Source organism: Cordyceps javanica, chromosome 4 (genome assembly GCF_051103115.1).
Source record: "Cordyceps javanica chromosome 4, complete sequence".
Taxonomy (NCBI): domain Eukaryota; kingdom Fungi; phylum Ascomycota; class Sordariomycetes; order Hypocreales; family Cordycipitaceae; genus Cordyceps; species Cordyceps javanica.
The window spans coordinates 1864614-1878612 of NC_139298.1; the positions used below are offsets into that span (position 1 = coordinate 1864614).

At 53.0% G+C, this 13999-nt stretch overlaps 5 protein-coding genes across 5 annotated transcripts; all 5 read left to right on the forward strand.

The window, feature by feature from the left end:
- Positions 1–100: 100 nt before the first annotated feature.
- V2A60_006461 (SET domain-containing histone-lysine N-methyltransferase) lies at positions 101–1478 on the forward strand (the record flags this gene model as incomplete). The annotated part of the gene is made up of 3 exons (XM_083257755.1): positions 101–589; positions 673–867; positions 936–1478. The coding sequence occupies 3 exons, from the start codon at positions 101–103 to the stop codon at positions 1476–1478; spliced, it is 1227 nt and encodes a 408-aa protein (XP_083113881.1).
- Positions 1479–5367: 3889 nt separating this feature from the next.
- V2A60_006462 (alpha/beta hydrolase family protein) lies at positions 5368–6573 on the forward strand (the record flags this gene model as incomplete). Its single annotated transcript, XM_083257756.1, has 1 exon — positions 5368–6573. One exon carries the CDS (start codon positions 5368–5370, stop codon positions 6571–6573), a length of 1206 nt encoding a protein of 401 aa, XP_083113882.1.
- Positions 6574–6937: 364 nt separating this feature from the next.
- Positions 6938–7717, forward strand: V2A60_006463 (DUF2293 domain-containing protein; the record flags this gene model as incomplete). The annotated part of the gene is made up of 1 exon (XM_083257757.1): positions 6938–7717. One exon carries the CDS (start codon positions 6938–6940, stop codon positions 7715–7717), a length of 780 nt encoding a protein of 259 aa, XP_083113883.1.
- A 1458-nt stretch (positions 7718–9175) lies between these two features.
- Positions 9176–12531, forward strand: V2A60_006464 (leucine-rich repeat domain-containing protein; the record flags this gene model as incomplete). Its single annotated transcript, XM_083257758.1, has 2 exons — positions 9176–10855; positions 10903–12531. The coding sequence occupies 2 exons, from the start codon at positions 9176–9178 to the stop codon at positions 12529–12531; spliced, it is 3309 nt and encodes a 1102-aa protein (XP_083113884.1).
- A 550-nt stretch (positions 12532–13081) lies between these two features.
- On the forward strand, positions 13082–13564 carry V2A60_006465 (uncharacterized protein; the record flags this gene model as incomplete). The annotated part of the gene is made up of 1 exon (XM_083257759.1): positions 13082–13564. One exon carries the CDS (start codon positions 13082–13084, stop codon positions 13562–13564), a length of 483 nt encoding a protein of 160 aa, XP_083113885.1.
- Positions 13565–13999: the final 435 nt, after the last annotated feature.

A 13999-nucleotide genomic window follows, 5' to 3' on the forward strand; every position in this document is an offset into this window, starting at 1 on the left:
CTACCAACTTTGCTGTCATTTCGGGTTTTAGACTGGCCTCTTCTCTTCGTCTTCAGACATCTCTATCTTCGCTTAAATATTTGTTATTCAATCTAAGACCATGGAGACCTGGCTTAAAGAATCCCGAGCCATGGGCGTGGACGGCATTGAGGTTGCCGAATTTCCCAACACCGGGCGCGGCGTCAAAGCACTGCGTAGTTTCAAAGAAGGAGAACGCATCCTGACCATACCATCTGCGTGCTTGTGGACGGTGAAGAAGGCAGATTCTGATCCATTGCTTGGTCCAGTCTTGCGTTCCGCGCAGCCGCCCTTATCGGTTGAAGATACCCTGGCCCTCTACCTCCTCTTCGTCAGGTCACGAACGTCTGGCTATGAAGGCCAACGACATCATATTTCGGCGATGCCGCAAAGCTACTCGGCCAGCATCTTTTTCTCGGATGAGGAGCTGCAAGTCTGCCAAGGGTCGTCGCTCTACACGCTCACCACGCAACTGGAACAACGTGTGCGGGACGACTACAGGAATCTGTTGGTGCAGTTGCTGAGCCAGCACCAGGAGCTCTTCCCGCTTGATCAATGTACGCTGGACGATGTGAGTAGCTTCGAACCTTGCAGTCATTTATGCTTTAAAGTTACTGATAAGCTCGCCTTTTTCTTAACCTTACTGCTTTGCAGTACAAATGGGCTCTTTGCTCAATATGGAGCCGCGCAATGGACTTTGCAATCTCGGAGACTTCCTCAGTGCGCCTTCTTGCCCCTCTGGCGGACATGCTGAATCACTCTATCGATGTCAAGCAGTGCCATGCATATGATCCAACGTCGGGAGATCTCACCATTCTCGCCGCGAAGGACTACCAGGTTGGAGATCAGGTACGCTCATGCTCTACTGATAACGTTTGAACAGGGGGTTACGACATCTAACCCGGATGCTTATTCAGGTGTTCATTTACTACGGTAGCGTGCCGAACAACCGACTTTTACGTCTTTACGGCTTTGTCCTGCCGGACAACCCCAGCGACAGCTACGACCTTGTCCTCCAGACGAGCCCCATGGCCCCCCTCTACGAGCAAAAAGAACGGCTCTGGGCCCTAGCAGGACTCGAAACGCCCTGCACCATCGCCCTCACCATGGCCGATCCGCTGCCAAAGGATGTGCTCCGATACCTCCGCATCCAGAGACTGGACGAGTCCACCATCACAGACATGACACTCCAGCTCGTGAATGGCAAAGACGGCAAGGTCAACGACGAAAACGAGACACAGATCTTGCAGTTCCTCATCCGATCGATCGGCGACCTCTTGGAGGGTTTCAGCATCCCGCTGGGGAAGCTCGAGGCCCAGCTCGCAGGCGGCGGTTATCGCGCAGGCGGGAACTCTTGGGCGGCAGCACAAGTCAGCGCGGGTGAGCAGCGCATCTTGACACGAGCAAAGAACACAGCGCAAAAGCTGCTAGACAGTATTTTGCACCCGCCGGCTCCGTAGTGTGCCAATTGTGGCAACAGCTTTGGTGCGCTCATGTCGTGTTGCACATGCGAGTCTGTACGGTGCTGCAAAAGGGAGTGTCGGGTGGCACTTTTCAAAAAGCGCAAGGCCGTGTGCGGATCACTTACAGTGACGGAATGATACATTTTATCGAGATGAAACGAAAGTGTAAATAGACAGCGTGCCTCACAAGAAGAGTTTGAAATAGGTAGATGAACTGCGGTGAAATGACCCCGTCAAAGTTGCCTAAGAAGCATGCGTCTCAAGCTTCCGCCTCTCCGCGCGGGGCTTGAACTTATCCCGGAGCTTGAACTAAAACTCTTGAAAATCTTAAAACGATAATTTAACAGTACTCGAACCGGAACGGCAGATCTATGTCGGCCCTGAGCAATTTTCGAGACGGTTGCCAACGAGGACGATTGCAACTGAAATACTACCGGCCCGATTCGGGGTTCGATTGGCCACACAGCACGTGAGCTGTCCCGAACTTGCCGACCCGTTGTCTTCATCGTTTTTTCCTCCAACATGCCGTTCGGGCCGAAACAGACACGACTAAATCGTTGTGACAAAAAACGATGCAGTCTGGTCGTGCCAAGGAAAGCGACAATCACCCACCATTGCGTTCATCCAACACGGCTTGTTACCGCTGCCGCGAACAAAAGGCATGCCATCCCGACCCTTCGGCCTTTCGGTGGAGCAGCTCAACTGACAGGACCTCTTCTATAGCTAAAATGTGACCGCGGGCAACCGGCATGCGGTCGCTGTCGTCGACTCGGCGCCAATTGTGCATATCCCGCTCCTCCAGATCGTCGAGGCCCGCGCGGCAAGCGCCGGCGCAGGCCGTTGCGCGAAGGGGCCGAGGGCGATCGTGCCGGTGACCCCTCTGCCAGCCAAGGCAGCGACACGGTACCTCGGTCACCAGAGACATCAATCTCTAAAGAGCCTGTGCGGAACGAACTATCTGGTACTCCAGCTTCAGTCTCCCGACTCAATGGTTCAAGGCAGTATGCCGCGGAGCTTACTACCCCTAGCGATGATGCGGTCGGCTGCACATCTACTAGCCTGGTGACCGAATATCCTGTGCTGTCTGGTGTAAGTACGACCAGGAGAACCTACCAGTATGAAGGCAATACATAGTTCTAATAAACAGCTGTCTTTTAGTCTTATCAAACACAGCTACGCACGTCAACTTCACTTGCAAGCGAGTCCGCCCTTGATACGGGTCAGCCACCGCCTTTGCCACCTACCTCCCTCGGCCTGGCTCTGTTGGAAATATATTTCGCGCGAATATATAACGCATCCATCTTATTCCACAAGCCTCTCCTATTTCAGCAGTATATAGAGGGCACGATCCACCGAGCTCTCCTCCGCGCACTGTTTGCGATGGCTACCCTGTGTGTTACCTCTTCTATCTGCATGCCACCACTCCCCAGTGGACAGCGCTAACAGCATACCCTAGTTTTCTCCATCCGAGAAATGATGAATTCAGATCTCCGGCAACTTCAAATGAGGAACTGAAAATTCTCAGCGTCTATCAATCCTCTGGACTTCCATGGGCCAAGGCCGCTTTGGCTGAGGCCATGCAACTAGTCATACAATCTCCATCTCTCATGGTTGTTCAAGCACTGCAATGTGTGCAGCTATATTGGTTTGGCATAGGCCAACCTCAGTCTGGAGATCTATGCGTTGGTAAGTTGAAGCGTGCATGACCTCCGCCCTTGCATCCTCGATGTGCTGCGGTGTTCTGTAGCTCGAGCTGATCGAGCTGACGAGGAGACAGCTCTCGCTTACCGAGCATCCCAAGTTCTTGGATTTGACAAAAGGCTTCCTCACGAAAACGACAGCTCCAACCGGCTTCTTGAAGTTGAACTCGGTCGAAGATGCTTCTGGGCTTGCTGGATATCGACCTGTATCGTGATGGAGCCGGAACCGTACGTCGAGTCGGCATGGAAGGAGGCCGCCATGCTACCACTGCCAGGGTCCATTTCCTCTAGCTCACAAGGCTGGAAAGTGACTTACAATCAAATCATGGATAAGTACTGGCACGCAATTTCCGTGCAGCCGCAGTCTCCCACTACTGATACTCGCCCTCCTACCGCCGGAGGTGCACTGATCAAAATGATGGGAGTTTGGTAAGACGGCCCTTCTCGGCCTGCAAAACTATATCGATGTATTAACAATCGTGTTTACTCCAGGGTAAAAGTTCAACTTCTCTGCAAAGATCGACCGTCCTCAATCACCACTGGTGAGCTGACCTCTGTGCATCACTTTTCACACCTTGCAACAATACTATTTCATGACTCGAATGCTGCCAGAAGCTCACCCTACCAAGATGACAATACGATTGAAGTCCGGAACCTTCGTCTTTTTCATGATACCATTTATCACCAATGCCAGATTGTTCTACACTCTCTCATCGTTCCGCTCTTCTCTGGCATCCCTGCCGACCGTAATATTGATAACCATCGTCAGGCGCAAATCAGGGCCGCAGAAACAGTGCTGAATCACGCAGATCTATTTGCCCAGATATTGGCACCATATCTTCGTGGAGATGAAGATATTTCGCGATTCCCCCCTCTTCTAGGCTATGGTGCATTTGTCGTCGGCATGGTGTTTCTCTCCACCAATGCTGCTCGACGCAACCAAGTCGCCACGGAAGCATCTGCCAACACAATCAACAGCAGCGAGCGGCTGCTTGTTGTCAGAGATATAGTCCGGGTTTTGGATATATTGAGAATCTCTTGGAGAGCCTTGCAGCAACCGGCAAGTACCACTTCTTATCGCATAGGCAACGTGCATCATAATAATCTTGAAGCAACAGTGGGAGGTCCTCAATTCTGCCCTGCAACCGTATCTTTTGAATCTATCCGGGAGAGGCAACCCGCGAGGCCGTATGTCGCTCACAAGTGCAGTCCCCAAGAGTAAAAGACGATCCGAGAGCTAACGCGCCATCAGGCCAAGCATCACAGAGCGGCAAAGATGTCGCTCCGCCAAGCTCGACAGAGAGGCCAACCCAGTCAGCGAGTACCAACGAGGTATATCCGCAAAACTCCACCACAGGCAGCAATTCGGGACAATACACGTCAGACTTTGGCAACTCAACTGCGCGACCAATTAATGATGATCTTGCATTGAGTGGAAATCTAGAGGAGGTGCCAGATGTTACGTACACAGGTCAAGCTGATTTGTTTGCAGACTGCGACTGGTACGGTATGTCTCTAGCAGAAGCGGGAGTCGAGCAATTAGTTGGATATGAACCATCCAGCCTGTTTCTCCAAGGTTGGAAGACTTTCAGTTAAATTATAAGTGTTTTGAATGAGGCCCTACATGAGACATTCTCAAACCGCCCTCTATGCATATTTCCATTGCCGGGCTACGAACTGCAACGCCTCATTTAGTCACAAAGTTATACAAAGGCAGTAGAGAATAGCAAGAAATGAACATACAAGGTGTACAACACCACCTTTTGACTGCCTGTTAACCATTCTAGACAAGGTCCCAGCATCTTTGGAGTTTTTAAACTGCTGTTAGAATATGGCTTATTGAGGGATGGCGAGCGCTTGCACGGTGCTGAACGCATTAGACGCTTTTTTGCTTGATCCTGTTCAGTTCATTAGCGGGACAAAATTGCGACTGGTGACGGTGATGGATTTTCTCCAAGTATTTTCCTCACATCTATAGAACGACTGTTTGTTCGAGCACACGCTTGGCGTCAACCAGGCTTGTTAGTGGTTCGGGCCGGATAGGCCGGATAGGCCAGTCGGACCGGTGCAGCTCAGCTCCGAATGCTTGCCAATTTATTGTCGTCACTATAAAGTATATTAAATATCGCGAGAAACTTCTTCTTTCTCAGTTCTGGCTTCAGGAAAGAAAGAAATCCACCGTGCCAATGAACATCAACTGCTTCTTTAAATCCAACAAGACCTTTAGCTACGAGGCACTTCGTGCTGCGGGGTACAGCAACTACGGCGGTGCAGACATTGCCGAAGTGGTCGCGATATGCTCCAAGATCCGTCCTGGCAACGAAGATGACTGGGTGCGTGAGTGGCAAAAGGCTGCCAAGCGCGCGTTGTCTCAGGCAGAGCACTCCAGCTCCGTTAGGAACAACGAAAGCGCGCACCACGGATACCTTCGCGCATCAAACTACTTTCGCACAGCCGAATTTTTTCGTCGGGAGAATGTCGACAAAGATGAGCTCTCGCGATCCTTGTATGAAGGATCAGAGAATTGCTTCGAAAAGGCCATGGCGCTGTCTCCCTTTACGTATGAATCGGTGGCAATTCCATACGAAGAGACGACCTTGCCGGGGTACTTTGTCCGCGCGGACAGCACAATGCAACCATGCCGCACAATCATCTTTAACGGCGGCTACGACTCGACGATGAGCGAGGGCTGGTTTGCGATTGGAGCTGCAGCTCTAGCGAGGGGTTACAACTTCCTTGCCTTTGACGGCCCCGGACAGGGCGCAGCTATCCGAAAACAGCACTTGTACTTTCGTCCTGACTGGGAGCACGTACTTTCACCAGTCATTGACTACGCCTTGACCCGAAACGATGTTGATGCCAAGGCCGTGGCGGTCTTCGGCTGGAGCATGGGCGGCTACCTGGTGGCGCGCGCAGCCACTCAAGAGCATCGTGCTCAAGTTCTGATTCTAGACGACGGCGTCTTGGATTTTGGGTCTGCCTTTCGAGCCGAGCAGCCGTACTTTGTTCAAAGGCTGGTCGATCTCGGGTACGACTCGTTATGCGACTGGCTCTTCAGCATAGCTGCGTCCCTGTCGACGGGGATCCGCTGGGCTCTCCTGAACGGCAAGTGGACGTTCGGACTGCAGTCTGCGTCGCAGTTGGCGAGAGCGACCAAGGAATACACATTGAAGGGACGGAGCCAAGACATTGCCACGCCGTGTCTGATTCTCGACGCCGAGAACGACCACTTTCTCAAGGGCCAGCCAGAACTTCTGCGTGCGAGCCTGACCTGCGAAAACAAGTTTGTAAGTCTAGGGTCAGATGAAGGTGCAGACACGCATTGTCACCAAGGCGCATTCTTTCGGACCCATCAAGTGATCTTCGACTACCTTGCAGAGCGTTTTAGCTAGGATGATGAGCGAGGAGTTTGTTGAACGTAGCTAGTGTGAAATTATATCTGTATTATTAGGTAGCCTTCTCTTGTTTGATTAGCTGCAGACCGAACGTCCTTTTTTTCTTAAAGAATGTGTTGCAACGAGGAATTAGCAACAAACAGTGACCCTGTACCAATACAACAGATGCCCCACAACTGCCTATAGCTTCAGTCACAGCTCGACTGGCCATCAAAGACGTGTATCTATCAAAACTCAATCGCTGCCCACCAGCTGGCACCGTGCAAAAGCCTTCCGGGGAGCTTGATACGGCTATGCAGATTTCTATTTCCTCCTAGCAGTCGGCGTTGCTCGCCAAGCTGTTCTCGACGCACCAGCAATTATGGCCTTCGTCGAGATCACGGTCCCGCCCAGCGCGCCAATGCCCAGGGGCTACAAGCTTTTACGCAAAGGCTACGCATTCATGACGGGGCTGTGTCGTCGGAAAACCATGGATGCAGGCCGAACGCTGTATGTCGTGCGATCAGGGTCCAAGACGCTGGGGCTGCGCGCCCCCAGACACATCGTCAACGAGGTTTACGAGGAGGAGCGCCAAACGCGGGTCACACGGCGGGCCGCGGTTGCGGCCCGCGACGAGACTATGCGGCATGCCTTTGAGGCGGCGATCCGCGAGCACTTTCCGGACATGCCCGATGCGGACGCGGAAAAGGTGCTGCAGCGCGCGCTCAAGAAGCGCAGCGGCAGGGTGGGCAGGACGTCGAAGCTGGACATGCAGGACAAGGTGCGGCTGGCGGTAGCGGCGCACGTACGACACTCGCACACGAACTACGATGGGCTCGTCAGGGGCGAAACGAGTCGTGAGGATGCCAGGAAGCTGGTGTACAGCTCCGTGCGCCAAGTCCTCGCGAAGTGGGAGGGCCGTTGTGAACAGAGCATCGCGACGACTGCGGGGAGAGACTCGCCGGCAAGGAGACGGAATCCGCGGGCGACAACAAGAGCCAGGTCGGAAGAGCCCTCGCCCAGTTTCAGGGAAGATGAGGTGGTGCGAGAAGCTACACCTTCATCACTGCATGATCCCATCCTCATTTCATCCGACTCGGAAGAGGAGAGTGTGGACATTTTGACCATTTCTTCTGATGAAGAGCAATGTAGAGCAGTATAGATCTATTTCTACTTGAGCCAGCACCAGACAAAATTCCCTGACAGAGCTTATTCGGTCCTGTTGGATTATTAGAGTTATGTATCGGCATTGATAAGTGGAACCTGAGCAATGACCATTCTGGCCATGATACTCCGTATTATGCACGGCGTGGCAAGCTTGTAGAGAGATGACCAATCCTGTGGTAGAACATGGTCATTTTCCGCGGACTCGAGGTTTTCGAGGGCTTTTCACCTTTCTGGGCTGGCTTATGTCGTTCAAGAGCGTGCAGGCGGAATCTCGACGCCATGGAAGCTCGGCTGACCATCACCTACTACTGCCGATGCAACCCCAGCTTGCCATCTCTTAGCGTTACTTTTATGGGCTTTCTCAGATCGCTAGAAAACACCAACAACTGTGATTCACGTTTCATGTTTCGTTTGCCTGGTGTAGTAGAATAACAATTGTTACATTGCGTTACAACTGCGCCTTGCCTTTCCTTGATGACTTCCACGCCGTATTATTGTGTGCTTTTGGTGCTTCCCATTTATTTCGCTCTACATTTGGTTCGATTGCTGGATACGGCTTTGTGAGAAAAGACCTGAACCAAGGCCAGCGTATTTGGGGGGATGACGCCAAGAGAAATTCGTAGGGGCTTGCTTTATTATCAAAGATTGAAGCGGATACCGAGGAGCCAGACAGTGCAACGGCATCGACAGAAAGGGACTGAAAATGTCGTTTCATCATGGAAACAAGAAAGACGACTCAAGGAGAGCCAATCAAATCGGCCACTGTACTGTTCTTCGCGACCAAGAGGTGTCTAGTTGATAATGTATTGGCTACTTTTGGTGCGGCAAGCACAGTTCTTACAAGACATGCCTGTCGAGCCGTTTGAAACGGGTGAAGAAAAATCAGAAAGAACAAGGAAAATCAAAATACTTGTTGGACTCGTACAAATTACATTGCTTCGTCAGAATTAATCATTACTCGCCCCTACTTCATTCATGTCGACTGCACTAGCGCAGCATGCAATTTATCACTGGCCCCGTCTGGAGGTGCCCCCCCTGTCCGGTTCACCAAACAGTAATTTGCGCGTTGCTCAGTTCTCAGGGGTCTCGTCAATCTCCAGAAAGACAGATATCGGTGTTTCTTACTCGAGTTCTTCATCACATTGTCTGTTGCGTTGGGGTGAGAAACCTACCTTTGCTGCAACCTGTTGTGTTGGCGACACCTTCTAAGCTTGTCTTTGTTTACATTGTGCGGAGACTCTTTCATGCATACAAACTTACCAGACGGGAGCTCCCGTGCCACATAGTATTGCCCCCCCCTCGCGCATTCAACAAGGCAGCGCACCGTCTCCTTTCCCCTGTGCCGTGGCCGTGACGAAATTCCTGCCATTGACGCCCCCTTGTCTCTTCAAGGCGAAACAAGAAGAGCATTGGCTCATGCCACGGAACATCATACCTCGACGCATCCCCCACCATGAACGGTTCGACGCAGCGTCCTGGCGGTACACGGACTTCTCGCCTGCCAGTCCCGCGTGCTTCCGGCATTCCTCGACCGACATTTTCGACGGGTATACCAAACTCTCCTGCTGCCCCTCCAGCTCCTTCTCCCGCGGCTGCGCCCACGGGGCCCGCCGGCACCCACGAGCTTCGCAATCCCAAGGTGCGCAAGTCGCTTGGCGGCACACCTCTGAGACCAGCTAGCTCCCGAGAGCAGCTCCGCACGGCGAGCATCAGTCGCCCTCTGGCACAGCGGCCTGCTGGCAATCGTGTCTCCTCGACATCTCAGAGACGTACGAGCCTCTTTGTCGACCGAATTCCCAGCAGGGCTTCTGCAGCTGCCGACCGCGATGCCGACGAGCTTACTGGCAGTCGACGCGCCAGCCGTGCCGGACTGCTGCCAGACGATGATGAAGATGGCTCGCCGATTGAGAACCAGCCGCTTGACAGCCCTACAAACGAGTTCAATCATCTCCAGACATCAAACGCACAGTCCAGAAAGCCTCGGCCGTCATTGACCGAACGCACAATGGAGACCCTCGCCAACATACCTTCTTCTCCGGCACTGAACAGAAAGCCGTCGTCATTTTTCGACCAGACTCGGCCTCGCTCACGTGCAGGCAGTGGCAGCTCCAGGCCTGGCTCGAGCTATAACTCTGACGGCTCAGGGCGCCCTCAATCAAGGTCATCAAGCCGTCCAGGCTCCAGGGCTGACAATGACGGTTATCCTGGAGCATACAAATTGGCTCTTTCTACCATTGACGGCACTCCTGAGAGAGCCAAAGACCGCGCGCATATCAAGACACCAAATTCGCGTATTGGCATGAAACCCTCCTTAGCATCGGGCTCCAAGTCATTACCTGTTGCAAGAAGTCCAAGCCCTGACAAGCAATCTACACAGACGCCGCTCAAGTTGCGACCGGCTCCTGCAAAATCCCTCAAGTCCAAGGCATCCTCCAACGGTCTTTTCAAGAAACCAGCTCTGCCAGCCACGACCAAAAACACAATTAATGCCGATGCCGGAGATCAGTCTTGGGATGGCGCTATTGCCCCTTTGACACTCGCTAAAACCCGCGTTGGTGCCTCGGAAGACCGTCCTGGCCTTGCACATAGAAAATCGTCTGCTGCACTTCGCGATCAGATTGCAAAAGCAAAGGCTGCTAGAAAAGCGTCCTCAAAGTTGGGATCGCCGTCCACCTCGGACTTTGCACCAATCTCCATGGGCGGCGGCATGGATTTCGGCATTGGAGACCATCCCGATCCCTTTGGGCAAGGCAAGAATGAGCCAGCCGGTGCCAAGGTACTTCAACAGCGTATCACTGCCGGCCGAACCAGTGGGCGTCTCAACATTGCCGCACTTGGCCTCAAAGAAATGCCTGCCGAGGTTCTCGCCATGTATAATCTGGACTCTATATCAGGTGGCAGCTGGGCAGAGAGCGTCGACTTAACCCGACTCATTGCCGCTGATAACGAATTCGCGAATTTGGATGACGCACTGTTCCCTGATGCGATGCCCGGTGAATTTGACATGGATGATGACAATAATACGGCACCAAACATTTTTGGTGGTTTGGAAACGATGGACTTGCACGGCAATAAGCTCGCATCAGTACCTATTGGCTTTCGCCGGTTAAGCCAGCTAACATCTCTCAATCTAGTACGTCTGGCCATCTCTGTAACAAAACATGTTGCTAACAACTCTAGTCGAAAAATAATCTTGACAACAATTGTCTCCAAATTATATCACAGATGACAGCCCTCAGAGACTTGAAGCTCGCCAGTAACAATCTCTCTGGACCGCTGAATGCCGCCATCTCCCTACTTGATGGACTTGAGGTCTTGGATTTGCATGACAATGAGCTATCTAGCCTTCCGGAAGACATGCACAAGATGAGCCGTCTCCGGATATTGGACTTGGGTGATAATGGTTTTGAAACCATTTCGTTTGCCGATCTTGCGAGCCTGCCTCTAAGTCAACTCGTTCTCCGTAAGAACAAGCTAGTTGGCACCCTGATTGAAGACCCCATCGATGCAATGCGCACGCTACAAACGCTCGACATCTCATGCAACCAAATCAAGTACCTGATGCCATCCTCTACGGTGATCAGCTTCCCCGTTTTGCATACGCTGTCGGCATCTATGAACAGGCTACAAGAGCTACCCGACATGTCGTCCTGGTCGAGCTTGCTCACATTGACCCTCGACGAAAATGGTATTGGGGCTATTCCCGAGAGTTTTATGAGTCTGACCAAGTTGCGACAAGTCGACTTTTCCGGAAATGACATTCGCGTCGTACCTCCTGAGCTTTCAAGAATGGACAGCCTATCCATGATTCGACTTAGCGGCAATCCACTTCGCGACAAGAAATTCGTCACAGCCTCGACCGATGAGTTGAAGGAAATTCTCGCAGGCAGATTGGAACCCCCACCCCCTTATCAAGAGCAGGGCGAGAATGTTGTTGGCATTATGGGAAAGCTAGCAGAGGTTGATAAAATTCAGACCCGCAGTCACATCGTGGACGACGACGCCAGGTCTGATGGCGAAGACGATTTTACCACGCCCCCAACATCACGTCCCCATTCACCATCGCGGTCCCGCTCACAAACTATGGATAGTGTCCAGACACAGTTTCACATGCCTGTGCTCGAGGACTGGCAAGTCAGAGCTGGCGGAGTCCTTGATAGATCTCGCACGGGTAGCTCCGTGCTTGACGCTATTAAATGCGCCGAGGCGAATGACAAGCAAACAGTCAGACAATTGCTTCTTCATCACAATCTTTTTTGCGCCTTTCCTGACAGCTTGACAGTATTTGCAAGCAGCCTTACATCGCTGTCGTTGGCAAACAACCAACTTACTGGAACTTATCTGCAGCAACCGCTTGAGCTACCTGTTCTGAAAGATCTCAACCTGAGTGGGAACAGGATCAGTTCCCTAGAACCCTTACTGGAGTACCTTGATGCGCCTTCTCTCGAGACTCTCGATGTGTCGACAAATCGATTGACAAGTTTACCTCGAGGTCTTTTGGACAGGTTCCCACGTTTACGCGTTTTGCTTGCTAGCAGCAATCAGATTTCGGAGCTTCGGCCAGATTCAGTCAAGGGCCTGAAAATCGTGGAAGTCGCCAATAATGAAATTGGCCAGCTGGATCCCAGGATCGGACTGTTGGGAGGCGTGACTGGCCTCGAGCGTCTTGATGTGACAGGCAACAGATTCAAAGTGCCTAGGTGGAACATTTTGGAACAAGGAACGCACGCAACTCTGCACTGGCTACGTGGGCGCGTCCCAGAGGAAGAAATGGACCGCTGGCGAGAGCAGAATGGAGATGATGAGTAGAGCAAGCATGAGAAGAACTATCCTGCTTCTGTACATTTGTATGTGATTAAGGAGAATTGGTGGGCATGGCGCTACACTGAAGGAAAACAGGCCTGACATTGTATCTGGAATTAATAATAATTATTTCTATTGCGGTTTCTTTTTCCAGCTGCGCAAGCGAGAGTTGGCGAGAAACTACAACGTTTTGGCAGGCGCAGCCACGCACAGCGCCTCAGTGGGCGCATCTGGGCGAGACTCGACGTCTCATGAAGTATTTTTCGCGGCATGCATATATAGAAGGCTTGAATCTCGCAGCCGAAATATTCGTTCCATCATTCAACTAGAGTAACGGCAGTCGACGCTCATCCAACCATCCGCCGCCGCGTCGGCCGAAGGAAAACGAAACGATACAAAGCCACGGCCACGGCCGCGCTCCTCGCACAACGACCACTTGACTCTCCGCGAACGAAATTCCTCGCCAGAAGGAGTAGCAGAAGCAGAAGCACCAGTAGCAGTAGCACCAGCAGCGCATCGCCAACTCCCGATCGCGGACCCCCCCCCCTCCCCCCTAATGCTGGCGACAACACGGCCAGCCACCACCCCGGGCGTGTGGCGGGACGAGGGCTCGGGCCAGGTCTTCAACGCGCCGCCCAACGACTTCAACAGCCCGGACCCGAGCGGGCTGGGGCCCCTCCGCGTGCTGATCCCCGTCACGGCGGCGGCGTGGGTGCTGTTCGGGGCGGGGTGCATCCTCTGCATCAACGGCAAGGGCCGGGCCGGGCGCTGGGTGCCCGAGTGGTACCTCGACTCGGACGGGACGCGCCGCGACAAGGCGAGCGTGGCGGCGTGGTGGCTCGCGGTGCTGCTGCTGTGGCCCGTCATCCTGCCGGCCCTGCTGGTCGGCAAGGTGGCACGCGCGGCGCGCGGGCTCGCGGCGAAGCGCGCCGAGAGGAGGGAGGGGAGACGGACGGCGGTGGTTGTGGTGGCGGCGGCAGCGGAGGCGCAGGTGACGGAGGAAGGGTACAAGGCCGCTGGACGGCGCGGGATCGTTTGAGCGACTTCTCTGTTGCCGTGCAGGATGTTCACTTTGTGCTTGGGTTAGTGTACGGCGAGGGTGTGGTTCGTGCTATGTGTCGTCTTTGATTGACCAGGATTGCTTCTAGGTTTTCACGAGTGTTGCACCGATTGGCTGCCCTGCTCCGCGAGGGGGCGAAATGGTCGTCGTCTTTGCTTGGTAACCATTTCTTGGGCGTTGGTTGCTCGGTTTGGGTTCTACGGGAGGGTTGTCACCATGTTCTTCTGGATGCACAGGCGTGCGATTTGTGTTGGAATATGCTATAGACGGGGTATAGATAGTGTAATATGATCATGACGGGAACGATTGATGCTTCTCCTTACCCGTCAATCTGCTTCTTTCTTTTTTTTTCGCTGGATGCAATCTTATAGCTGCCGTAGGCTTGAAAGCGACCAGGTCTGGTGGTTTCAGGGT